The sequence below is a fragment of the Papaver somniferum genome, unplaced genomic scaffold, assembly GCF_003573695.1.
Source record: "Papaver somniferum cultivar HN1 unplaced genomic scaffold, ASM357369v1 unplaced-scaffold_150, whole genome shotgun sequence".
NCBI classification, from domain to species: Eukaryota; Viridiplantae; Streptophyta; class Magnoliopsida; order Ranunculales; family Papaveraceae; genus Papaver; species Papaver somniferum.
This window is the reverse complement of record NW_020624377.1, coordinates 1,961,138-1,989,133: the sequence shown is the minus strand read 5'-3', so window position 1 is coordinate 1,989,133 and position 27,996 is coordinate 1,961,138. Positions and strand designations below refer to the sequence as shown.

Here is a 27,996-nt window from a genome sequence, read left to right as displayed (position 1 = left end):
CCAGAGAAAAAATCGCTCAATCATCATCACAAGAGAGGCGAAGTTGGGAATCCACGTCTAACATAAGAGCTTTGGTCGGAGCCACAACAGCATTTCGAAAAAAATCAATGCCCCACTCCTGGTACTCTCTCATGCTGGTGAATTTAGCTGAGTAGTTGGCCACGAAAGAGTCCACATTGAATTCACGAGAATCAAACTCTTCAGTTGTTGATGGGACTTGCGAAGTACCATTACCTGAGCGAATCCTAAACTCGCTGGAGATGCGAATTACGCTACCGGAGAGTTGGAAAACTCCACGTTGCAGCTTACCCAGAATCTCGAGAAAGATGGGTTAGAAGGATCGTAAAGAGGGAAAGATAATCCATCCCTCAATTGGCCCAGAGTGACGATCATCTTGTCGGACGTCCAAATATCCGACTGAATCCACATGTAGTTCAGTTCCATGTCATGAGTAGCAGTAACGAGTGAACTCACAGAAGAATCGACGGCAGGAATTAGGGTTAAACCCATCTTTTGAAAATATGCTTGGAATTCCTTAAGAGATTTGAGTGAGGTAGTCGCGGAAACCTTCTTGGGAGCCATGATAACGAAAGAAGAGTAAAAGATTGAGAAGGATAGTAACAATGGCAGAAGAAGAAGAAAGCGCAAAAACCAGATAACGCAGTGTAAGGTAATAGGAAAAGAAACCCCAGACCTAAGTCAAGTGGGATATAAATGGCACAGAAAAGGTGACCGTCTTAGTGGGTTGACGACACGTTCGAGGTATACTAACTGGCAACAGACGGTTACCCAGAGAACGTGATCACGTGGAAGCAGGAAAGTGGAGAACGTGGCGTCTAAGGAATCCAAAGTGGTTCTTATTCCATTCTAGTATGGCTAGAATGGAATAAGAAAAGGCAAAATGTGGGTACATGAAATAGACTCGCCACGTGTCGAACACAAAAGGAAGAAGCATGACTAGGAAATCTCACTTAAAGATCCCAGTCAGGGACTTGTCAATTCGAATGTCAGAATTACCTCGTTGACAATCGGTCCCGCGATGTACAAAGGGGATGCGAAGAGACTTGCACGAAGAATCCAATATACGAAATACCAAATTAGAGTACCCAACAAGTTATCAACGACGAAATAGAAAGGGCGAAGTACAATAACTTGGCAAAAAAGATAACCTGCGAAGTAGATATATTGGGGAGCAAGAAAAGAGACATGTGTCCCGACAAACCCATGTGAATATAGCGAAAGAAGGGGAAAACTTTATGGAAAATGGCCTGGCGAAGTATAAAGCACTCCCGAAAGAACTTGGCGAAGTAAAATGAGTTGTACCCCATTAGGGTTGTGATTAAAGATTTTTCGTGGTTGTAGTAATGAGGTTCAAACTCTCGGACTTGTAAAGGATAATTTTTTTAGAAAATAAAAATATATACAAAAATTTTGTCACAGGATCAAGAGACACTAGGACTCAGGATTCCACCATTAATCATTCACACAATTCATATATTTATTCGAAACAATTATAGCTCAAATCATAAGGACTCTCATTCTTGTCAAGGTAGATTTTTAGAATATTTATTGTATATCACTAGCATAACGCATCAAAAGCACTACGACCAAGCATACATCATCATACGATATCACAATCAATTAAGAAAAATAATAAATCGATCAATAAAAAGTGCAAGTAGTCAAAAACGAATTAATATAATTATCATATGCGTAAAGAACGGCTTCCTCCTTCATCCCAATGTTGGGGTTTAGCTACTCATATTAATCATGTTCTCAAAATACATTTTTATAGCTCAAAAAGTTGATTAAAAGATAAAGAAGAACTAAAACAGTGAATCTGCGGCCCACATAAGGCGTCCAGAGAACAATGATACTTTACCACTGCTGTAACAGAAACAACGAGACTTGGCTTCCACTGTCGTTGTCGCTGCTGTTTTAAGACTGCTGGACAACGACGGTTCTGGTAAGTGTGTTCTTCGTGTTCTTCAGGCGTGTTAATGGCAGCAGCAGCAGCAGCAGGTAACTTCTCTGCAACTCGTCCTGCGCCTCTCTGCTCGCCTCCAAACCTCCCCAAAACTCTTCATCCCCCACTAAGACTCGAATAGAACCCTTTTATACGTAACAGATCCTCCAAATCTTCACGAAATATCTCATTTAATCTCCACAGCACTTCGTATCTTTTCAAATATTTTTTTTCTGTTTTATGAAAATCTTCCCTTTTCTTGTACGCGGCTTATTAATCTCTGTCAAAACTTTCCTGACTTGGATATATTCAAATCCTAGGAGAATATCTTCTCTAATTGCGCAAATCTTCTCCAACAGAATCCGATATCTCTGCGTCTCTGTTTCCCTCTCTCTCAACTTATGCAGCCAATTCTGGTCGCTCCAATTACCCTTGTTAGCGTTCTATAAGTCCCAATAGCAAGCCCAAACAATTCCAGCCCTTTAGTTTCCCTAAAACTACCCAAATCACTCGAGCTGAAATTTCTCCAGCGAACTGTGCATGGAATACTAATTTTCCCGCCATTTTTTTTTGAACGTGAAGAAGGCGACCTCCCCCTATCCAACAGTGGAGTCCCTTAAGCAACTGGGGTGCCCCTTATCCAAATTAGGGGTGGAAATAGTAATTTTTCTGGGTTCCTCCGGGACATTTCTGGGGTACTTCCGGTGCACTTCTGGGGTACTTCCGGTACACCGTCGACGGAGCTCCAAACGCCGCATTTTTAACCAATTTCGCCGCAAAACCTTATTTTTCCAAAAACACCTATAAATAAATAAAATACCATAATAAGTACAAAAATGGGCATTAACAGTATATACAAATGAGAAATATTAGACACATAAATGCGTCTATCAAATACCCCCAAACTTATTATTTGCTAGTCCTCGAGCAAAATTTATTCTTGAAAAGTGACCGAGTTAATCTCGGGTGGGTTTATCAGAGGTGTACCCACAAAAACCAATACTCCAGACCCTAGCTATCTACGAAAAATCTTGGAAAGTACTAAAGAACCTCCTTGGTTGGCATACTTATTAATTACAGGAGGAAGTACCCTGACGCGAAATTCCAATTGTTGTATACGAGTTTGCACTCAAGCATACTAAAATTCATATAAGTGACAGAGCTCTACTAAGATAGTTTCACGATGGACATCATACTCGGAGTCAGACTAATCACATGAAAATATTAAGAAGATGGAAAAAGAAAAATGTAGACGGTTGAAAAGTGAACGGTGTTTCCCATATCTGTCTGAAGGCCTCTTCCAAGGTGAACCTAACCTAAATAACTGAGATACCGGTCTGACTAATATTAACACACTGGCATATACAAGGGAACCAGTGGTCAATAACTTAAATCTAGATCAAAAAACTGGCAAATACAAGGGAACCCGCAGTTGACTACACATAACAATAACCATTTTTTTTTATTTTTTTCTTAACTTAACGGCATGAATAGATCTTTTTGATCCAAGCGCATGCTTCTTGTCAGCAGATTACACGATCGTTCCCACGGGTCCTGCATTCCACGCTTGCTTAGGCGACGGAAACAGGGAGAACACACGCATATTGCTGTCCAAGTGTTAATACTTATTCCGATTGGTCTAACTGGTCCGGTCTAATAAATTTTTTTTTTTTTTTTTTTTGAAAAGGTAACTCAGTCACTCTATTTCACCCTAGCAAAGGTAACAACTTGAATCGTGTGCCCCACCAAATCACTTGAAATAAAAGAAAACTAAATAGAAAGTGAAAAGGACTCGACGAGATATGGCGAAACTATCATGTTAATTCTAACACCTGAGCTCTGTGCTTTTATGAATAGACTCTATAGATGTTTCCATCTAGTCAGATTGGTTCCTCAACTCCTAAAACAAAAATGTTTCCATCCACTTAGATTGGTTAATGTTATCCTTAATAGGCGTAAATTTCTAGGCTCTAGAGTTTATTTATTGCAACTAAAAAGTTTCTCCCATACCCCCAAACTTAAATCTAACATTGTCCTCAATGTTCTAAAAATGAAACTAAAAGCATGAACAAGGAGAAACTGTTACCATTTGAAGCGAAAGAGTTAAGGAAAGATATTACCGTGTTGCATGAGATTGGGTTACCTCCCAAGAAGTGCTAAGTTTAAAGTCTTCAGCCAGACGTAGGAAAGGTTTAGTCAACTCGAACCGTATAACAGTAGCCGGAATAACTGTGGGTCTTTAAAACCAAAAAGAGATGACAACAGGAAATTGCAGTGAACCAAGAAAATGAACAAGACTAGCGTGCCCTTACCTAGTTTCCTGATTAAGATATTTATATCTAATTGTGGTTCAGGTTCAGGTTCTATGAAAGGGTCTAAATAAAATATTTTTCTTGGATGCGTTTCTTCATAGATTGGATCCAAATTATTAGGTCCTAGAGTCTGGAAAAACTCAAATAAGAACTTGGAATCACAAAGTAATAACCTAAATAATTGCGGATCCTCTAAGTCAATCAGATATGACTTCCATAATTGACCACAGTGAGAGTGGTGGTCATTCTTAAGAAAATGTGTCGACCCTAATATCCTAAAGTGATTAGGTTTAGTCTCAAAACTTAATAACCGACACATCTTAAAATCAAAAGTTCCCACAATTGGTTGAAATTTTTTTGGTGGGAAAACAAAGTCAATCTTGGTATCATAGCCTGGGTCAACCACATCAACCATAGGATGGGTTTCTAACAACTGAGCTTCTTTCTGGACAACATTAGGTTCGGGAAAACGAGTATGAAGGTAATCTTGTAAAATTGTCGAGGCAGAGATATCAAGTCCTAAGTGAAGGGACTTTCTGAGAGTTAAAGGTAAGGAACTAGGAAGGTGATAATCACCCCCATACTTAGAGTTTTCAGTGTCTCTAGATATACTAGTTACAATCTCCCTAATTTCTGGATCATTAGATTCTTGAAAATGGTCAATTGATTCTTTATTATCAGGTAGTGCATCTTTACTCATCTCTACGGGTCTATCTTCTTCTTCCAAGACTATGGTTTCTAAGTCTCTAGACTCTAAAACAGTACTCTCAAGATAAACTGGTTCCTCTAAACCATCATCGGTTTCGTAATCATCGTCTAAAACGGGGGTATTTCTAGTCAAATCCTCGTCCTTTTGAATAGGTAAATAATTATTAAAATTATTTTGATTTGAACTAGAAATATCATTATAATCATCATCACCATCCTCCTCCTCATCATCATCACAATATAATTTTTGATATTCACGAATTCTCAAGCTTTGTTCCCAACTACATGGTCTATGTTTGTAATATTTCTCATAGATCGTTAGAGGTGATTCCTCAATAAAAGTTGGAGTATCCATATATCGCTGCCCACGCATATATTCACCAAGAGTCATTTCCGAAGACGTCTCTTGATAACGAGAATTTTTAGACATATATTCTCGCAACGTCATCGCAGGTGGCGTCTCCTCAAAAGGATTCATCACCGACGAAATATAAACTACAGAGGGATTCTATACAATCACAAACAAGGCCGACTCGACTCCACCAAAGAAAACCTAAAGATTTTTAGCAAACAAAAAGCATGATGGCTCCACTTAGATTGTTTCTAGACCAGCTTCTATCTTTCGAAAGGGAATTCGTTGCAATTTGAGCAAACCCCTCTGGAATCAATCCGAGTCAAAGTAAGTTGAATTGAGGCGAGGGAAGCTCAGTGGAGCTTTGATACCCAAGGCCTCACCGCTATCACAAGGCGGCACAGTCACGCATTCAACTCACAGAAATCATCATGAACTTTGGAGTGTGCTTAAAGAGCAACCAATATTTTTCGAACGAGTTTCCTATTAAGCTCGTTACCCTATCGGTCTCGTTTTATTCCATATTTTAAAGCTTGGGTTCGCGTTAGGTTTCGTTTTCCTAAGGCGGGCAAGAAGGGAACGGTGATGAAATCCGAACCCTTATCTTGTTTAGGCCAGGCCTTTCCCTTTACTAGGTTAATAAAGACAGTCTGGTTCGTCCTCAAACAATTATCACCTTAAGGAAGACAGTAACCCGCTTGCAGGAGATTCGCGGGTGTTTCGATTGGACTTACCTCCCGTACCAGACGGGCGATGAACCGTTGTCGTCGACTCGGGCCACGACTCCTATGACGTGTGCGAACCCGAGGGGCCGAGACGATATAGTAATCGTCGTCCTTCCCTGCACACAGTTTATATAATTTTTTTTTTATAATTTATAACCCTTCCGTAGGGTTTTAAAAAAAATAAAGTCCAATTGTTTAAAGTCCAAAGTCCAAAATAAATAAAAAAAAAAAAAAATTACAGTTTTCCTCACACACTCTAAAAAAATTAAAAATTAAATCCTAAAACTGTCCTTTTTTTTCTTCTCTTTTCGCTTTTCGCTTTAAGCTTTTTCCTCTCCAAGTCCTTAGTTTTCACTTTGAACCTGCAACATAAAGACAAAAAGAAACATAAAAAGGAACAAACAATTCTAAAAAAAAAATAATAAACCTAAAAAAAAATTCTACCTAAGCACAAATCCGCGTCGGCGGCGCCAAAATGATTAAAGATTTTTCGTGGTTGTAGTAATTTGGTTCAAACTCTCGGACTTGTGAAGGATAATTTTTTTTAGAAAATAAAAATATATACAAAATTTTTGTCACAGGATCAAGAGACACTAGTAGAAATATGGCTTTTGGTAACAGTTCATGCTTTTTTAAGGTGACAGTTCCAAGAATACCTGTTACTAAATATTTAGCTGTTGAATAACGGTAACAGTTTCGTAGAAGAACTGTTACATAAACCTGTATTATACTGTAACAGTTTTGACCCGTCATCTTAGTTGTATACTATAACAGTTTTACAATAACTGTTACTGTATACATATGTTATGTAACAGTGTTCATGTGTCACCATATAGTTGATATTATCCTAACATAATTTTATGCTAACTGTCACTGAATTATTCGCGTCCATAGATAGTCCTGAGGGCAGCCACTTAAAAATTTTTGAAAGAAGACGAGTTTTTCTTCTTAAGGCTACCAGTAGGACCACTATTGCGGAGTTAACAAAGAAGCAAACCTAGTTCTGCTGGACCACCGGCTGTAGCAGAGTTCACAATCCACTTCTTTGTTTCTTCTCGCTGCAGTAGATCACCATCGGATGTCCACGGATACTATGGCTATTACTTAAAAGAAATTTCTTGGCCAAGACAGAGGAGGAAAATGGTAAAAAAAAAATTGGAAGATTTTGTTAAGATTCGACCGAAAAATTAGAAAAGGTTAGTGAGGTTGCAACCGTACAATTAGGTGATGAACGAAGGAGATTGAGAAGTGTTGGGGGTTTCCAATTAGGATTGGGATAGGTGGGTTGTTCCCATATTCGAATTTCCATCCAGAAATCGAAGAATCAACACAATTGAATAAGAGAAGCGATATATACCTTACACGTTCAGAAGCAGATCTTGAAAACTATAGTTCTTCTTTTCACAGGTTTGTTCTTTTAGTTGAAAACTTTGTTAATTTTTTGAGCTTGTTTTCAATTTTCGAATTTCTTACTTAATCTGATTAGTTGGATGTGTATTGATTTTCGTGATGTATTGATTTTTGTTTCTCAATTTTGGAATTACTTGCTTAAATTGTGGTTTAGCTGTATTTGATGTTTAGTTATGTGTATCGACTTTTGGTTCTTTTTATCTGTTTTTGAGGTAGAAAAATGATAACTCTTTTAGGTTACTCTCAACAAGCAGATTATATGAATTCGAATTCAATTTGATCTGATTATGTTCTATTGTGTAGTTGTCTTGTCATACTAGTTGTTGTCTCTGCCGCTGAAAGTTAATCACTTTGTTTTGTTTGTGAACTATACAGCTTTTAGAATGGACAAATCCTGGATGGATAAACATAGGTTGTCTCCAGAATATGAACAAGGTGTTGAGAAATTCTTGAGATATGCCATCGATCATATTCGTGACAGTATGGATACTGATGAGATAGATGATGAAATTGAGATATTATGTTCGTGTAGGGAATGCATGAACACTGGTTCTCTGCCAGTGCATAAAGTGAGAATTCACCTGTATGTTAGTGGCATCAATCGAAACTACAAGAATTGGATTTGGCATGGGGAAGAGGTTACTGCTAATTCTAGGTCGTGTACTTCACATGACGATTTCCAATATGCGCATGGTGACGATGAGGATGAAATGGAGCTACCTGAAGATGCTGCAGCAACAATAGATATGGTTCAGGCTGCACATGAAGAGTTCACAGGGGATCCAGATAGTTTCCAAAAGTTGATTGAAGATGCAGAAAAACCACTTTACCCAAGTTGTTCTTCGCATACAAAGGTATCGACATTGATTAGGCTATTCAACATAAAAGCAAAAGGTGGTTGGTCCGATAAGAGCTTCACAGAATTACTCCGTGAAGTTAAAAGCATGCTCCCACCAAATAACGAGTTGCCTGAGTCTATGTACGAAGCTAAGAAAACTCTTAATGCATTAGGGATGGAATATGAGAAAATACATGCATGTCCCAATGATTGCCTGCTTTTCAGAAAGGATTATAAAGATGATAATACTTGTCGGACCTGCGGAGCTTCTAGATGGAAGAAGGCGCCATCTGGTACGAGTAAAGGGGTGCCTGAGAAAGTGATGTGGTATTTTTCACCTATTCCTAGATTTCGAAGGATGTTTCGGTCACCAAAGACATCAAAACACCTGATATATCATAGCCTCCCAAGAGTTGAAGATGGTAAACTTCGTCATCCAGTCGACTCCCCGGCATGGAAACTAGTTGACAATAAATGGCCAGAGTTCGCTAAAGAACCACGAAATCTGAGGTTAGATCTTTCTACATATGGGTTCAATCCAAATAGTTCTGTTGGTGGCAATTATAGTTGTTGGCCGGTAATGTTGGCTATTTATAACTTTCCACTGAAATTGTGCATAAAAAGGAAATTTATTATGCTGACGATGTTGATATCTGGTCCTAAACAGCCCGGAAACGATATAGATGTTTATTTGGCCCCTCTTATAGAGGATCTACAGAAATTATGGGATGAAGGTGTGGAAGTTTATGATGCCTACAAGGAGGAGAACTTCAATCTCAAAGCTGTACTTCTTTGGACGATCAGTGACTTCCCCGCATATGCTAATCTTTCGGGTTGCCCTAAAGGAGGATATAATGCTTGTCCAATTTGTGCTGAATGTACTTCTTCCATCAGGCTCAAATACTCCGGGAAAAATGTTTATCAAAGTCATAGGAAATTTCTTCCCAGAAAACACAAGTTTAGATTGGATAAAAAGGCTTTTCATGGTCAGCAAGAGTTAGGTACAGCTCCAAAACCTTACGACGGTGAAGAAGTTCTTAGGCAGGTTGAAGGCATTCAGAACGTATGGGGTAAGACAACGAAATCTAAACCCGTCTATTGGAAGAAGAAGTCAATTTTCTTTGAACTAGCATACTGGAAGTACCTTCTTGTCCGACATTGTCTAGATTTCATGCACACGGAGAAAAACATAGGAGAGAGTATTGTTGGGACGTTACTAAACGTACCTAAGAAAACAAAAGATGGTTATAATGCTCGAAAAGACCTTGAGGATTTAGGAATGAGGCCTGAATTGACACCTAAAGAGAATGGAAAAAAGGCGTACCTTCCACCGGCATGTTTCACATTGACAAAGGAGGAAAAGATTAAGCTCTGTAAAACATTGTCTGAATTGAAGGTCCCAGAAGGTTACTATTCGAATTTTAAAAACCGGGTATCGATGACAGATTTAAAGTTGTACGGTCTAAAATCGCATGACTATCACATGCTTATGCAGCAATTTCTTCCGTTAGCTATAAGGTCCATTTTGCCTGAGCATGTGAGAAATGCTATAATCAGGTTATGTTTTTTTTTCAAGGAAATCTGCTGCACTGAGGTTGATGTCATGCGCCTGACTCAAATACAAGAGGACTTGGTTGTTACCTTATGCTTATTGGAACAATATTTTCTCCCGTCTTTTTTTGACATCATGGTTCATTTAACTGTCCATTTGGTTCGGGAAGTTCAATTATGTGGGCCGGTTTGCTTCCGATGGATGTATCCTTTTGAAAGGTTTATGAAGGTTTCGAAAGGCTATGTTCGAAATCGGAACCGTATAGAAGGTTCCATAGCTGAGGGTTATATTGCAGAAGAGGCGGTTGAGTTTTGCACTGAGTACTTCAAAAATGTTGTAACTATTGGTATTCCTATTGTTGGTACTGCAACAACGACCGAAAATTTTGGTGGCACGAGCCTTCTTTCTGACGGGAAGATATTATCAAAGAGCACATTTGCTGATCTTGATGTTAATGGACCAGTGATGCGGCAGGCACACCAAACCATACTAAATAACACAGAAGTCGTGGAACCCTACTTTGAGTAAGAACTTGAATTCGCGAACTTATTGTTTTTGATTTCTGATAACAAGGTTTTTAAATAAACGCTTATTCGCCTTTCCTTATACATTATGTATTTAATTGGGTTTTGTTGAAGGAAATGTGTTCACTGTCTCTGATATACACATTCACATTTCAGGTTACACATGTCTTATTTGAAGGAAAAATTTCCACATGAAACAGAAAAATGGCTGGAGAAACAGCATTGTCAAACATTCCAAGATTGGTTACATGAAAAAGTAAGAATGCTCTTCATTTTTCGTATTATGAAAAAGTGTTTGCGGTGAATATCCATTGGTGTTGTGAATTGGAGTGTTTACAGTGAATATTCATTGATCTGATAATTTACAGGTTGAAGAAGAACGAAAGGATCCTGATAATATTATATCTGAAGAATTGAGATGGATAGCATCTGGACTAAGTAGCCAAATACTGACATATGAAGGATTCAAAGTAAATGGATGCCAATATCACACAAAGGCTCGAGATGATAGAAGAGTTACCCAAAACAGTGGAGTATGCTTAATGGACACAGAAGACAACAGTTACTACGGTGTGATCAAGGAGATATGGGTTCTTGATTATCAAATGATAAGGGTACCCTTGTTCAAGTGTAACTGGGTGCAAAATCGGGCAATAAAGATAGATAAACTGGGATTCAGACGAGTTGAACTTGAGAGGTTAGGTCATAAAGCTGACCCCTTCATTATGGCTTCCCAAGCGAAACAAGTTTTCTATGTACAAGACCAAAGTTATTCTAATTGTTCGATTGTCATATCAACACGGGAAAGAGATATAGATGAATGTGAGGTGGAAGAGTCACTTGCCTTAGAGGGTAATCCCAGTTTTGAAAATGTTGTTCCTGAGGAGGGTTCCTTCGACATAGGTGATGATTCTCAATATGCTTACATGCGTGATAACAATGACGGTATATGGATTGAAGACATCTCCAAGGAACAAAAGAAAACACACGTGCAAGATGACAACCCGATAGACGAGGATGAATCATCGGATGATGACAGTTCCATGGACGAAGGTTACAGTTCAATGGAAATTGAAGCAGATGATGATGACTGAATTTTTAAAGCATATATGTTTTCTCCCTCCAGAACATACTTGATTTTCTTTGCCTGCTTTTTTTTTTTTTAATTTTGATAGTATCATGGAAGCTACTATTGTTACAACACTTCATCAATAGACTTTGCATCTTCATTTCTGTTAGCATCTTTATCTATACTTGCTTCAAAATGAGCTCAACAATGGTGGGATAAAAGGGTGCAAGGTTTGTTACAAAGTTAAAAAATGACATTTATAAATCATGTAGGTCTGTGATCGGTTAAAAATTGGACTTGTATTGTGTTTTACATGTGTCAGGTAAATCTAGCTCAGTCAGTCTCTTCTGCCTAGGGCTGTCAATGGAAGAATATCCGTCGGATATCTAGATATCCGATATCCAACAGGTTAAGAACTATCGGATATTCTATATCCGAGAATATCCTATAGGATATCAAAATCAGATATCGATATCCGATAGGTTAAGCTATCGGATAACGGATATTTATCCGATAAATCCGTTAGTAACAAAAAAATCTGTAAAGGTGAAATTATTCTCATACTGTCATACATAAAACTTGGAAACAGTACTCATAAGATGGCATCTGAATTGTCTTCATCTGAATGTAAGTCTCTTACTCACACACATACATGAAAAGAAGCACAAGCAAATGCTAAAGAAAGTAAAAACTTAACAGATATTCAAACAGGGTCTCTCTTGTCTTCATTTGATGTAGTTTGAGGCAAAGGGGTTGACTTTGAGGTTGCAACTGTCTTTCCCTTGGCTGGTTTTTTAAACATTTTTGCAATTTCCTGTATTGAAATGTAGATGCCCATAGGGTGAGAAGGATATTGTATCATAAGCTAGAAGGCAATGGAAGGACACAAGAAATAAAACAGTAAGTTACAAAAGATATTTTCACTATAGCTAACTAGAAGTAAAAGCTACTAAGCTAGATTTCTGTATCCAGTTTCACTAATTTAATTTGAGCAGGAATCATACAAAGAGGGAAACTAAGACACATGAAACTCTCAAGCATCAATGCTACAGAGCACTAATAATACCAGCTTAAATAAAAGACACTGAAAGCTTAGTCTTTGTTCCCCAGTCCCTAGTTCATCCAATACTATCATGTGTATGATACAACATTACCAAATCATTTTCAAGAACAGTGGTCACATAATCACATTCCCCTAATTATTCTAAAAATCTCTATGATGCATTTGCTGAACCCCTAATTCACTTTTCTCAAATCAAAAAAAAAAGGGAAAATCATACAATAATCGATCTAAACTACTAAAAACCTTATATCCATCCAACATCTAAAATTCAAAAACCAAAAATTAGAAGAAAACTCACATCAAAAGATATTCATCAGTTTCCCTATTTCCATAAAACTTTCATAAACTTTCATAATCTCAGATTGTTAGGCCTCATATTCTTATTTAAGAATAAACCCATCTCAAATCTTTCTCTAATTTCATCATACCCTAAATTTTTTTGCAAGACAGAAACCACAAATCCCTAATTTCATGAAAATCGAACACAAAAATCGAATATGGAAATAGAAGTACCTGATTGAGCGGGTGAGTGATTGTCTGATTGATAAGCAAAGCAACTGAGTGAGTGATTGATCGGGAGAGACAGAGAGTGATCGATTGAGAACTGAGAAGAGAAGAGAAGTAAAAAAAGAAAACGAAAAAAATGACTCGGTTCTCGACTGAATCCACTCAATCCAGGCAGTGATAATCGATTAATAGATGAAATTACAATTATACCCCTAATTCTATCGGATATCGGATGTTAACCAAACGGATATAGCCTAATCCGATATAGATAAGGAAGAAATATCCGATAAATTTTTTTATCCGATATCCGATATCCGATAAAACGGATAAAATCCTATAGGATCTCGAATAATCGGAAACGGATTCCGGATATCGGACATATATTGACAGGCCTACTTCTGCCTTGCAAAAAAAAAGTCAGTCTCTTCTTAAATCCTTGGAAACTCAGTCGGCCCCAAGGAAACTACATATTTATCTCGACTCTATCCAAACACAGAAGAGAGAATAAAATCTCGATGAGAACTATTTCTCCCACAAAATCTTTTCGTCACTCAAATTTTCCATTATATCCGGTCCCTAATGGCCATCTGTTTTGGTATTTTCATCGATAAAATCTCTTATATAACAGAATCCCATATCATTTTGCGTTCCCGCGCACAATATCTTTCATTCCCGCCCACAAAATCTTTTAGTCTCTCAAATTTTCCATTATTTCCGGTGCTTATGGCTATCTGTTTTGGTATTTTCATCGATAATATCTCTTATATAACAGATCCCATATTCTTTTGCCCTATTCTTCTCTTCAGTCTTCACCATATCGATTTTTTTTTCATTTGTTGACTGCTTTGTATCGACCTCAACACCATTGCAGGTTTGCATATCAATCTGACCTTTTCAAATCATTATACTAAACTTTAGTTTATGAAATCTGTTTTATGGTGGAAAACCTTAAAGTGGTTGTTTTCATGTAAGAATTTTTTCTGCTCTTTTGATCTTAGGGATAATTTATACTTTTTAGGTGTTTGTTAAAATGTGTATGAGAGAATTGAATGTTTATTTCTGCGATTGCATCTATTCAGAGTCATGTTGTATTTGACTATTGTCTATTTTAGTCGATATGTATAGTCTTTTTATTTGGTCTATCATCCTTGTAATTGATTTCCGCTCTCTCTTCGTATATCTGCTTCCAGAAGTCTCTTCTTTTCTAGGAATGGATGCTTTGCAACTCCAACCTGGTAGCAGTCCGATGGGTAAAAAAATATTAGTTTATTTTTTATTTTCTTTCCTTCAGTTTGTCGCATAACTTTTATTTTTGTTCTCATATGTGCCACTGTCATGCAATAAGTTTATATGCATAGTAGTGATTTAAGTATAGGTTTCTTTGTTATAGTTAAGAAGAAAAACACCCGGAGCGTTTCAAGGCTACCAACTCTTGTGAAAGACAAGAATCCTGACAAACAAGATATACTTTTGAATGATCACGGTTTGCCTCGGGTGACGAAACAAGCAAAGCTTCCTAGTTATATGGGCTTAATGGCGAGGATGCTTATCCCGATTCATATTGACTCGTGGAATTATGTTAACACTACACAGAAAGATGCATTGTGGGATTGTATTAAGGTATTATTGTGCATGAAACTCAAGTGTTCGCGTGAACTTTATGTAATATTTTTCTTATATTGATATGTTGAAAATCTACATTTGTTATAGAGTCGATTTAATATTGAACCACACCTGAAAAAGACGATGTTGCAAAATTGCGGAAGTCTGTGGAGAACTTTTAAGTCCCGACTCACAAAAGACTATGTTTTTCCATTCAAGGATGAACCTCAGATTCTTAAGAAGCCTCCCCAGTTGTACCCATATATCAAGCAACATCATTGGGACGCTTTTGTGAAAATAAGATTATCTTCTGAATTTAAGGTGTTTTTATATGGATGTGAATTATTATTTATTTATATTTTGTTATATTGGTTTCTCTTAACATAATATATGATTCTTTTGTGCAGGAGATCCATGATGAACAATCAGAGAAGCGATCTCTGAACATTTATGGCCACCGCACCGGCCGTGCCGGATACACAGGACTGGCGGAAAAATTAGTACGAAATTGTTTTAATTCTGTAATCATTTTATATAATTTATGACAAGCTATATTATATTAATGTATGGTCATCTCTTATATGTGAAATGAACAGATAGACAGTGGTAATTACACAAAGGATGAACTTGATCGTGATCGATGTGTGTTATGGAAGGAGGCACGTATGAAAGAAGGAGTGTATAAAAATGATGAGTGTAAAGAAATGGCAGCCAGTATTGTAAGTTGTTGTAGTTTTCAATTTATGGTTGTCCTCGTAATTTTAGTTTTTGTTAATCTACATTAAATTTATATTTATGCAGGATGAGTTTCAAAAGCAACGTATAGATGGGACAAGTGATGTGTCCAACGATGTCGACGCGATCACACACTTTTTTGGTCCAGAGCATCCTGGCAGAGTTAGGGCTGCTGGTAAACATATTACCCCAACTACATTCTTTGGTAAGCCTAAAGCCCGTGCCAGAGTAACAAAGCAAAAGTATGAGGAGTGCCTTGAAGAGAATAAGCGGCTAAAACTTACAAATGATGCCTTAGAGGAGCAACTTAGACAAAGTCAACAGGTTAAATGTGATTATAATATCCGAGAATTAAATTTCTTAACTCACTTTTTATTAGTGTTGGTGCTTAATTACATTTCAATAGTACTGATATTAATTTTAATTCTATTTTTAGTCATCTGTCGCATCTCATTCTGTTTTAGCCCGGCCAACACTATCTGAATCATCAAGAAGCCCCCAACCCAAAAAGGTGAATACTGCAGTTTGCTTTGACTCATTATGAGATATCTTTTCTTTTGTTGCTCATAGTTTAGAATTCTTTTTGTGTGACTAATTAAATCTTTTTGTAGAAATCTGGAGCACCTACTCCGGCGAGAACCACTATGGGTGATGAAACTAGAACGGCATGTCTCCTTGCCTCTGACTAATTTGTTTCAACTCATTTGATTAATCTGTGATAAGGATTTTACTAGTAATTTTAAACCTTTAATTCGTAAATGAATAAATCATTTGTTTATAATTATCTGAAATGTCGCTTTCAGATAATGGCTAATTCTCTGCCAAAACAAAGTATACCCAAAAGGAAGAGGTCAGGGAATGGTATGACAGAAAATTCCATGCATAAGAAGGTAAAAATCTCGTTAAGAGTACGTATCTAGTTATTAGATTCTCAGTTATATGGAAAACTCTCCTTAATAGTTGACACTATGGATGTTGAATCCGTCATATGATAGGTTTGCAAACCGGTTGTGAATGGCTTGCCTCAAACTCTTGGACTTGGGAAGGTAATTTCTGACATTTCCATACTAAAGTTGTATTGTACTGTTCTCTTTATTATATTAATTGGTTTGTTTAATATAGGGTGATCCATGTGAGTTGATGATAGATTCTGATGTCATAGCAACGGGAATTGTCTTCTATTCCGACCCTGAGGAGGTGGTGAAAGTCCATAATGAAGATTTGAGCAAAGACAATTACCGTGTCATGGTTAATGCAGTCCCCGTCCCGGTTCCGGTCCCTAAAAGTGATATAGAGATAGTCAAAGATGCTGTAGGGACGTTCGTGCAATGGCCTAAGAAACTCGTACTCATATCAAATAAGGTATGTGTATTGCTGTACTCATGTTATTTTGTTTTTTTTGTAACTTCTTCAATATCTTTAGTTATTTGTCTTATTTTATAGGGTGAAGACACGGCATCTTCATCGGATTTGCTAGAGATTTTTTTGAATGATGCAACTAATCGTCTAGCCAAATTGGACGGAGATATTTTGATGACTATTGGTTGTGGTGTTTTCAACTCGGTAACTAACAACACGTTGAACGTATCGGTGGATGATATCACACGTGTCTGCAAACGAGGACGATATGCATCGGTTACCAATGTTGTTATATACATCAGGTGATGGTATTCACTATCTTCAATTGTATTATAATCAGATCATCCATGAGTCTTATACCTTCGCATGCCGTATTATCCAGGATTTTGCACGAGAAACTTCTTTCATCAAAAAACCAAAGCAAATTTGCTTTTGTGGATCCAGCAGCGCTACAATCGAAGGCATCAAATTCGACAAAATTCACTCTAGATCTCATCACCTGGCTTAACAAAGCAAATGCAAAGTTTGTTCTGTTTCCTTATCTAAGGAAGTAAGTGTACATGTTTAAATATATACTGGATCATCTCATTGGTCTTGATGTGATTTAGGTTGGAAATGTTCAAGTTTCAACATCAGTGTTTGTTTATTGCAGGCCACATCATTGGGTCTTATTGGTTATTAACTTTAGTGCTCGGAAGGCATGGTGGCTAGATCCAGCTGGTGGCAAAACCGCAAGCTCTGAAATTGATAACAACATCAAGAGGTTAATATAGTTTTATATTTACATATGAACTTCAATCTCATCAAGTATTTTTTCAATATATTTAACTTATTTTCATTTGCATCCAGGGCTTTGAAAGGTTGTCTACAAGTAGGAAAAGGAAACTCAGGATTTTCATTTTATGAAGAGAAGGTGAACAAGCTAACCTAGTGTTAATAACTTGTGAATTTAAATAGTATTAACGCATACAATTTATGAAAAATGTAGTGTATCCCTCGATAAGAGAACCACTGTCAATCTGGATTTTATATTATGAGGTACATGAAAGAACTTGTGGAAAGACAAATCTCTGAGCCTGCATTAATGGTAAGTTATATTTTACATCCATAGTATAATATTCAGCAATAACTCAGATTTTGATCTATCTATGTAGATATCTTAACTAGTTCTTAATTATTTTCAGTATTTTCCAAAGAAAAAGTACGATGAGGGAGATATGATGGAAGTCCGCAAAGAATGGATCGATCACATCAAACCATATATAAAAGAGAACGATGGAGCGGCTGATATGGATTAAGAGAACGATGGAGTTGAAGATATGGATTGCTTAGCAGAAGAATTTAAAGCTTGTTGTTTCTTTTCTTTTTTTCCTAAACGATTGTGACTACTTATTAGTTTTTTCTTTTGATGCGGATATTGATATTCAAGATGTTTGATTTTATGAATAATTTTAAGATTATCTTGAATACGTTGACTTATTTACGTTTGTGCAATATTTTATTTTGTCTTGTTAATAATATCAACTGGCCCAGTCCCTAAAAATATTTACACTGAAAGCTCACTCGGCTCGCCTTTCCTGCCCGTATCCATCAATTGATAACAGATCCGAAGATCGTGAGCCTGCCCCACCTCTGCCCAGTCGGCCTACCCTCTACCTTAACACCTTATAAACTAAAATGTTACTGTAACCATACATATAGTAACTTGTTTCGGAAAAAATGTTACTGTAATACCTCCGGACGTAACATTTTATAAATTAAAATGTTATTTAAGCATCCATATAGTAAGGGTTTTGAAAAAAAAAAATGTTACCGTAACAGTTCATAGTAAAACATAAATGAGAGTATCGTAACAGTTTAAGACTTGATGTGTTATAATTACTCTGAAGACAGTAACGGTTTGTTCTCAAATATGTTATAGTAATCTGCCAATCGCGACAGTTTTTCTAAAGACAGTTACAGTTGTAACTATTCAATAACATAAATTTGTATAAACTGATACGGAAACCCACTAACGGTGACAGTTTAAAATTTATGCAACATTTCTATGCAACGATTTCGTAACAGTTTTTATAAACTTTCCGTAACAGGGGCTTTAGTAACACCGCAGAAAAATTTAAAACTGTTACAGAAACTATACGGTAACAGTTTATACCTGTTACCAAAAGCCATATTTCTACTAGTGAGACACTAGGACTCAGGATTCCACCATTAATCATTCACACAATTCATATATTTATTCGAAACAATTATAGCTCAAATCATAAGGACTCTCATTCTTGCCAAGGTAGATTTTTAGAATATTTATTGTATATCACTAGCATGACGCATCAAAAGCACTACGACCAAGCATACATCATCATACAATATCACAATCAATTAAGAAAAATCATAAATCGATCAATAAAAAGTGCAAGTAGTCAAAAACGAATTAATATAATTATCATATGTGTAAAGAACGGCTTCATCCTTCATCCCAATGTTGGGGTTTAGCTACTCATATTAATCATGTTCTCAAAATACATTTTTATAGCTCAAAAAGTTGATTAAAAGATAAAGAAGAACTAAAACAGTGAATCTGCGACCCACATAAGGCGTCCAGAGAACAACGATACTTTACCACTGCTGTAACAGAAACAACGAGACTTGGCTACCACTGTCGCTGTCGCTGATGTTTTAAGACTGCTGGACAACGACGGTTCTGGTAAGTGTGTTCTTCGTGTTCTTCAGGCGTGTTAATGGCAGCAGCAGCAGCAGCAGGTAACTTCTCTGCAACTCCTCCTGCGCCTCCCTGCTCGCCTCCAAACCTCCCCAAAACTCTTCATCCCCAACTAAGACTCGAATAGAACCCTTTTATACGTAACAGATCCTCCAAATCTTCACGAAATATCTCATTTAATCTCCACAGCACTTCGTATCTTTTCAAATATTTTTTTTCTGTTTTATGAAAATCTTCCCTTTTCTTGTACGCGGCTTATTAATCTCTGTCAAAACTTTCCTGACTTGGATATATTCAAATCCTAGGAGAATATCTTCTCTAATTGCGCAAATCTTCTCCAACAGAATCCGATATCTCTGCGTCTCTGTTTCCCTCTCTCTCAACTTATGCAGCCAATTCTGGTCGCTCCAATTACCCTTGTTAGCGTTCTATAAGTCCCAATAGCAAGCCCAAACAATTCCAGCCCTTTAGTTTCCCTAAAACTACCCAAATCACTCGAGCTGAAATTTCTCCAGCGAACTGTGCATGGAATACTAATTTTCCCGCCATTTGTTTTTGAACGTGAAGAAGGCGACCTCCCCCTATCCAACAGTGGAGTCCCTTAAGCAACTGGGGTGCTCCTTATCCAAATTAGGGGTGGAAATAGTAATTTTTCTGGGTTCCTCCGGGACATTTCTGGAGTACTTCCGGTACACCGTCGACGTAGCTCCAAACGCCGCATTTTTAACCAATTTCGCCGCAAAACCTTATTCCAAAAACACATATAAATAAAACACCATAATAAGTACAAAAACGGGCACTAACAACATATACAAATGAGAAATATTAGACACATAAATGCGTCTATCAGGTTGACCGGCCTATAAATAGAGGTCCTTGGACAAGGCAAAGGGGATCGGATTTTGGAGAGAGAAAAGAGCTTAGTAGAGAGAGTGAGATTAGGATTTCCTTGTGTTCAATAATTTGTATTTTGTTTCCTTAGAATTCATCAATAAAGATTTTCTAGTTTACATGATTTTAATATGTGTTAGATCTTGGTTGTTTTCCCTTTGGATGTACTACTGGATTTCCAGTAGTTACAAGAACAGTAGTCGACATCATAGGTACGTAAAAATATACTAATAGTTCGTTATGTTTTCCGGGTTTCTGTGTAAAAAGAATTTGATTAAATGATTAACTATCGATGTATCGAGAAGGAGAAGTGTTGGGGAGTGAAGGATTATGTTCCTCCTTACATGGATCCAACAACCGTTGGAGATGTTGTTCTTCGTGGAGTCAATTATGCTTCCGGTGGCGCTGGGATCCTTAACGACAGTGGCGATATCTTTGTAAGCAATGATTTCTTCGAGATATTTACATTTGAGATCTTCTGGATTGTACATAAGCTCGTTCTCCACTTAGTTATGTCGATGATTAAAATCTGAACAATATTTTATAGGGTAATCGGTTTATGGATGCACAACTGGATAACTTTGCGAGTACTAGGAACTACATAATCTCGAATATCAGTGGTGGTGGTTCCAAGAAACTACTTGAGAACGCTCTTTTCATCATAGTAATGGGTTCCAGTGATTTCCTTCACAACTATTTCACTCCAATTATCTTAATACCTAAGCAAAAGTTGGAATCACCGGGAATGTTTGTTCATTCAATGATCTCAAAATTCAGACTTCAACTAACAGTAAGATGAATTCCACAATCCCTTTTCGTTCCATTACACGTTTGCATAAACACCCGATGTTTAATATATTTTATTTTCATTTTCATGGTTGCTATATGTAGAGATTGTATGAAATGGACGCAAAAAAGATTTTTGTTCCTAACCTTGGACCTCTTGGTTGCATTCCAGGGGAAAGAGATTTGAATTACAGATCATGGTATAAGACCAGTGATTCTTGCTTTAGTACTATGAATGATGCAGTAATGTTATTCAACAAGAAATTGAAGAGTTGAATTCAATTCTTGTCGAATCCAAATTTGTATATGCAGATGGCTACAACATGGTATCTCATATTTTCCGTAATTATCAATCCTACGGTACGTAAGCTGGATATATTTAATTACATTGTTTCCAAATTAACTAATTCATGAGTATTAATATTATCTGTTTTTGTGATGTTTAACTACAGGCTTTGAGGATTACAAAACTGCATGTTGGAAATTACTTCCAGATCCACCTCGAGGATTTTACAGTCCTGCGCCACTAGTTTGTAAGGACCGGTCCAAGTATGTGTTTTGGGATTTTGCTCATCCAACTGATGCTGCTAATGTCATTTTTACAAAGATGATGCTGGAAGATCCCGATTTTAGATACACGTATCCAATGAATGTTCGCCAACTCTACTACTCATGAGGCTTTGTTCAGCAACTGCCATGATAACATATAGGTCGTGTTTGGCCCCTTGAAAATGCCTATCCTAGATTGGGTTATGAAGAAAATACATTTAAATTATGTTTGTCTTGTTTTAATTCTAGTCTAGGATATGAACAACTAAATCTTCCTTGATTTTAGGAAGCTAAAAAAGCAAGCTTATGCTATTCTCCAAAATAGCCAAGATACCAATATCCTTGCCTGTGTTAGACGGTTATAAAGGTAGTTATTTTAATTAATCAAAATATTTTCAATTTTTTTAACTTTATTGTTATGTTTTTATTTTTTTTTCCGACAATTTTATCCATAATACATAATTATTTTATAAAAATACATATTTAAAATATGAAGAGACAAACATAATACATGATAAACCCGTGATGGATATAACGGAAAAACAAACATCATCTTTATTAATACATCTTGAGATAATCCTGCTCAAGTTAGAGAAAAAAATTCCCAAGCTAAGCTTTATGTAGTCAAAGCTCCCAAACACGGCCATATGGTTATTATTTATTCTCCAAGATTACGAGTTCAGATCTTCCTTCCATTGCGTATTTCCTACCAATTCAAATGCTTCGATTCTACATTATATTTGTCTTTGGAGATTCAAATACATCATAGTAAATACTATGCGTAAGATGGGCCGGCACAGCCCATTAAAATACAAGCCCACCGTGCAATGTGCCATATTGTGTCGTGTCAGAGATTAAGATGTGTCGTGTTTTGCCGTGTTTGTAGGCTTCCTCTATTGTGTTGTGCCAGGAAAATAATTGTGTTGTGTCGTGCTGTGTTGTGCCTGGCACATTTATTTTATATTTTTCAGTGTAAATATTTTCATATATTTATGTGTTGTTGTGAAAATAACTCAACATAACGAAGATAAAATGTCAAAAATTTGCTAGAGTAAACACTCTTTTGTGATATATACACAAAATGTATTGTATTGTACAGTTTTGTGTAGCGTCGTATGCATGTTGTGACGTACTTTCTGAACGTGTTGTGCCACGTTCATACCTGTGCCACATGTCGTGTTGTGCTATTCTCTCTATGCTGGGATAGGTCTCGTGCTGGGATGGGCTCAAATTTTACCGTGTTGAGCTGGGTTGTGCTCGTGCTTGCACGGTCTAATTTACGCCTCTATTTCCTCCGATTTTGAAAAAGAAATATTACCATTTTTTAATTTTAGCCTAAAAATAGGTCAATTAAAAAAGTGATAGTATCTCTTTTCCAAAAACGGAGGGAATACATTATTACTAGTGCAATATAAAATACCTTCAAAATAAGTACTCTGATACTCATCTGTTATTTAATATATGCTTTGTTTGTCTTCTCTTTTTTCTTTGCCAATGTAATCTTTTCCATTTGTCTTTCTGATATCTTGGTGTGGTATAAGATATGATGCGCGGTTAGGCTCTACTTTTTTTTCTTTTTTTTTGAAGCGTGAATTTTATTAGACTAACTAAAAAGCTATTACATGAAAATACCCAAAGATTAATCCATTACAATTGGAATGGTATGAAATGGATATAAAGTAGCAAAACAAAACAAAGTATGAGCAGCGGTCTTCCAATCAGAGTTGCATCATGGTGAGGTGTTGGTGTTAAAGGTCGGAAGTCCTTCGTTCAATGCTTTCCACAAGAAAAGTTTCACTTTTGATGGACACAACTGAATCCATAAGAAATTCGTCGATGATAGAGGTATTCAATGCGCTTGATTGAAGGTCCTAGTCATGCGCACTTACGACCATATGCTGACGTGTGATGCCCAAACATTAACTGTGTATCTCCTTTTCTTCTGGCTTGATTCATCGGGTGATATTTCCCAGAGAAGACAGAGGTTACAACTACTAATAACAATCGTGTTGTGTTGTACTGTGCCTGACACATTTATTTTATATTTTTCAGTGTAAATATTTTCCATATATTACATGTTATATCTATTGTTATGGAAATAACCCAACATAAAATTTCAAAAAATTGCTAAAATAAACACTCTTTTGTGAAATTTACACAAAATGTATTGTATTGTGTAGTGGTGTATGCATGTTGTGACGTGCTTTCTTAGCGTGTTGCCTTGTGCTGTGTCACGTTCATATCCATGCCACATGTCGTGATGTGTTGTGTTTGTTTGTCTGGCCCAGCACAACACATGAAGCTACCATGCTGGGCTAAGTCACGTTGTGGGCTAGGCTCAAATTTTAGCGTGCTGAGTGCTGGCACTGCCCAATTTACACCTCTACTTCCTCTGATTTTGAAAAAGATATACTAAAAATAGGTCAATTGAAAAAGTGATAGTATCTCTTTTTCAAAAACATGGAGAATACGGTATTACTAGTGCAATATAAAATACCTTCAAAAATAACTACTCGAATACTCATATGTTATTCGATTTATATATACTTTGTTTGGCTTCTCATTTTTCTTTTCCACTTGTTTTTTTGTTGTTTTGGTGCGGTGTAAGATATGATGTACGGTTAGGCCCTACCTGTTTTATTTAACATGCAGTTTCGAAAACTGCAAAGCTATTACTCATTGGTGATCAAAAACACATTCCCTTGACTAATTATCTTAATATCCTATGGATACCCAAGTTCATTCTAGTTTAGTAAAGCTATATAGGAGTTCGGGTTACAAGGATAGATAGAATTCCTAACAAATATCCTAGTTATTCAATTCACTTACATGGGTGTATTGGATAAGAATTTATATAGATAAAAATAGATACTAGTTTTACCTGAATCTAGTGATATTATAATGTTTCTCAAAAGATATATATTTTTAATCAATTCTTCTTAATATAAAGGAGGATGATTTTGCTGACGTGGTGACACCATATTCATCCTCAGCAATACTCAAAAATCAAGAAGCCACATCACTGACGACCCTTTCGAATAGGCGCCTCCTTATGTCCGAAGAGTGTTGGGATTTTGGAAGAGCAACAGTTCCGAGCAGTTACAAAACTAAAGACATCCATAACCGTTTCTTCTGGGAAGAGACTTGAATACCTATTGTTTGAAACGTTGCAACGTGGGACTATATATTCTTTAACCAACCAATTATTCCAATCATTTATTGTTTTAGTTTCATATATTTGGTGTTGAAAAACTAACTCAGGTTTAGGAACATATATGATTTTTGTGGGAGACTTGAAAGATGTGTAAGAAGACATAATAGTTCTTCAATCATGATGATAGGTATGTTTCTAAGCTTTATAGATAGCAAAATTCAACGGACAGAAAGCTTTATGAAATCTGATCAATCTCACTCACAAAATTACGGTTTGTTTCGGTATCCTTCTTCATACTAATAGTTTTGGGGTGCTTTTATTAACTTTGGATTGGATTTCAAGTTCGCTTGTGTTTTCCTTGAGCAGCGACGGAAAGACGAGGAAAAATCTATAAAAGTTTATTTTGTGTCGAAAACTCTAGGATGACATGATTTTCGCTTGATTTTATTTCTTTGTATTAATGCACCGCAACATCGATGGTACTCTATATGAAACATGTGAACCAATTCTAAGTTTCCATTTGATTGTCGAAACCCATACAAAATCAGGTCAATCAAGTCGTACTTATGGGGTAAGTCTGTGTGTCACATGTATTATGTTTGTGATGGTTCATGTTGAAGCTGTAAATTTATCGCCAGATGTTAATTATGCCAAGGTATTACACTTTTAAAACATAGTATAATTGGTGATCATCAGATGTTAGGGTTCATCAACGAACATACATCAATATTCATTTTCTGGAACAATCTCACCTTTATGGTTTTTTGAATAGTGTGATGATTCATGTAATCTATTTGAAGATTGATGTATTACCTGTGAAGCCTCCACTTCTTGCAGTCGATTGTACACCAGTGCTGGAGAAGTATGTATCTTCGGGTCTGCCGTCAAGGGATTTTCTGACGGCAAGTATCAACATACGTGTGACAGGTACATAATCCGTACTTGGCAAAACTAACTTAATAGTTATTCTTTTGATAGTAATGGAATTAACGCATGGTTTCTTCAGTAGGTGCGGTTACATTTTATTATGATGTTTTGTGTTTTCACCTCCTGCATTTCATTCAAATTTAACTTAAACCAATTGATACAATTGTTTTAATTTTAGACTGAACAGGAAGGAGAACTGGTGAAATCATTTTTCCATTTAAAGGAAGATGTTGACCGAAGACAAAGACTAAGTTACAATTCATTTTTTTGCAGTGTGTGTTATTGTTTATCTACATTTCCTATATCTCGGCTGTAGTTTGTCCATTTTTGCAAGCCTTGGTCATTAGCCAATTTTTCATCTTCCGTAAGTATTTGGAGTATCTCTACACCTTAGAATTGGAAAACTAACATTGACTTCCGTAATGTTATCGAAGAATGATTAAGGATGGTAATTGATGATACTTTTTACAATTTTTATTTGCATGTTTTGATTAATATTTTGATCTTTATTTTTCAATGATGAATTGCTGATGAATCCTCTCATTTCATTCTTTCTATTTTCAGAAGAAGATTACAATTGATATAGAAGAGGGATCAAGAATTTGGGACTCCAAAGGATTTTGTTATTTGGTAATTTATAATATTTTAATGTTGTGTCGAGCAAATAAAAATTGAGTAGATTTAGATTGATTTTTTTTTGACAATAAATATTAGTGGATGAGCAATGAGATTTAGACACCTATCCCTTGCAAAAGCACAGGCATAAAATAATTTGTAGATATATAATTTTGGATTGTAATGGTTTGAGTTAGGATTTATTTAGATTTATAAAAATTGGAGTGGATTACTAAATCGCAATATAATTTAATAAACCAAGGCCCATGCTTCCTTTCAATAAAAATCCATCCATAAGTTGAGCTGGTGAGTGGAGGTGGTGGTGGTGGTACTGGAAGTGGTGGTCGATGTTGGTGGTCAGAGTGGTTATTATTGTTGTTAGTGGCGGTAGCAATGGATGGTGGTGGAAAAACATAGCATCCTGTGATAAAAAGGAAAACCAAAAACAAAAAAAAAAATTGTCCATAAGAATCCAAGAAACTATTGTGGTTTAGGTTGAGATTAATATGAGATAATAACATGCATATTTTAACTACAAATATCCACAAGAATCCATGTATAACTTGTTCCTTGACTATCCTAAGAAATCATATATTCAATTTGAGTACCATGGATATTTAATGATTCCATACGCATCCTAATTGAATACCTGAGAGTTTTTAGGATTATTAAATATCAGTGTATATTATTATCTTTTATCAATCTCAAACCAAACTATGAGAGTTTTTGTTGGATTCTTATGGATAACTTATGTGTAACCCTTTGTTTTTTTTTAATCGCGGTCATGCGCTATGTTTTCCCATTGAAAAATAGAGATTCTCCTACGGATTTATAAAATGGTTGTTGGTCATAAATTTTTCTTTTAGAAATGTCTTCTCCTTTATTAATGTTCTCATTTCTCGTAAGAATAATTTTATATACCCTCATTCATTTCCATATATTGCCTTATTAAATTACATGTATAAACTTTTTCATTTGACTTGTTATATAAAAAAAACTGCGAAGCCCTTTTCATTTTTATGTAGTGCAACTTTATTTTTGAGAAATTATATGGTGTTTGGAAATTTATTTCAATATAAGTTAATCTGAAGTCAATCCAGTATAGTCCAAAATTATAAGTCTTTAATAATCTGTGATTTAATTAAGAGACCTTATAAATCAACTAGATTCGAGCAAAACTATAATATATTTTTATCCTCATAAATCCTGGTCCAAAGACACCCTCGTTATACTGAGTCAAAGAAGATAAATTCTACATGTAATACTTGAATTTACCAATGGTCCCATAAACTACCGGGAAAGAACCCCCAAAGCCCTTTAATCGGGGCTTGTTATACTTTTTCTTTAATTTTTCTTCTTTTTTCTGAAGGAAGCTAGGAGGGTATTTTCCCCAAAGTTCCATTCATTAGACTACCTCATTCAAATTCAGGTTTGGAGAATTACATAGAATAGGTGGTAGATAGAACCACCTTTTGGTTTCATCATTGCACATTGCATATTGACACAAAAGTGCAATGTGAGTTATTTATTTATTTGAATTGCACCAGACCAGATAACATGGAAGAGATTAATATGATTTTTGATCCTACAAATGATATATGACACTCCAAGGAATATCATGATCACCCCCCCC

General features: G+C 36.2%; 3 protein-coding genes across 3 annotated transcripts; all 3 read left to right on the top strand.

Annotated features, from left to right (window-relative positions):
- The first annotated feature begins 7,856 nt into the window (after window positions 1-7,856).
- Window positions 7,857-8,892, top strand: LOC113335908. Its single transcript, XM_026581924.1, has 2 exons — window positions 7,857-8,733; window positions 8,858-8,892. The coding sequence occupies exons 1-2, from the start codon at window positions 7,857-7,859 to the stop codon at window positions 8,890-8,892; spliced, it is 912 nt and encodes a 303-aa protein (XP_026437709.1).
- LOC113335964 lies at window positions 8,848-11,553 on the top strand. Its single transcript, XM_026581965.1, has 3 exons — window positions 8,848-10,387; window positions 10,544-10,643; window positions 10,756-11,553. Exons 1-3 carry the CDS (start codon window positions 8,892-8,894, stop codon window positions 11,479-11,481), a joined length of 2,322 nt encoding a protein of 773 aa, XP_026437750.1. The 5' UTR covers window positions 8,848-8,891; the 3' UTR covers window positions 11,482-11,553.
- A 9,057-nt stretch (window positions 11,554-20,610) lies between these two features.
- LOC113335907 (GDSL esterase/lipase At4g16230-like) lies at window positions 20,611-21,794 on the top strand. The gene is made up of 5 exons (XM_026581923.1): window positions 20,611-20,769; window positions 20,880-21,122; window positions 21,224-21,318; window positions 21,363-21,478; window positions 21,571-21,794. Exons 1-5 carry the CDS (start codon window positions 20,611-20,613, stop codon window positions 21,792-21,794), a joined length of 837 nt encoding a protein of 278 aa, XP_026437708.1.
- Window positions 21,795-27,996: the final 6,202 nt, after the last annotated feature.

Bases quoted from the DNA above. Each gene is read 5' to 3' on its own strand.
- LOC113335908 (XM_026581924.1), top strand. From the start codon at position 7,857: ATGGACAAATCCTGGATGGATAAACATAGGTTGTCTCCAGAATATGAA. The intron at 8,734-8,857 runs GTAAACTTCGTC...CAATCCAAATAG, and splicing joins CCTCCCAAGAGTTGAAGATG to TTCTGTTGGTGGCAATTATA.
- LOC113335964 (XM_026581965.1), top strand. From the start codon at position 8,892: ATGTTGGCTATTTATAACTTTCCACTGAAATTGTGCATAAAAAGGAAA. The intron at 10,388-10,543 runs GTAAGAACTTGA...TTCACATTTCAG, and splicing joins GTCGTGGAACCCTACTTTGA to GTTACACATGTCTTATTTGA. The intron at 10,644-10,755 runs GTAAGAATGCTC...GATAATTTACAG, and splicing joins AAGATTGGTTACATGAAAAA to GTTGAAGAAGAACGAAAGGA.
- LOC113335907 (XM_026581923.1), top strand. From the start codon at position 20,611: ATGATTAACTATCGATGTATCGAGAAGGAGAAGTGTTGGGGAGTGAAG. The intron at 21,123-21,223 runs GTAAGATGAATT...TGCTATATGTAG, and splicing joins AATTCAGACTTCAACTAACA to AGATTGTATGAAATGGACGC. The intron at 21,319-21,362 runs GTATAAGACCAG...TGAATGATGCAG, and splicing joins GATTTGAATTACAGATCATG to TAATGTTATTCAACAAGAAA.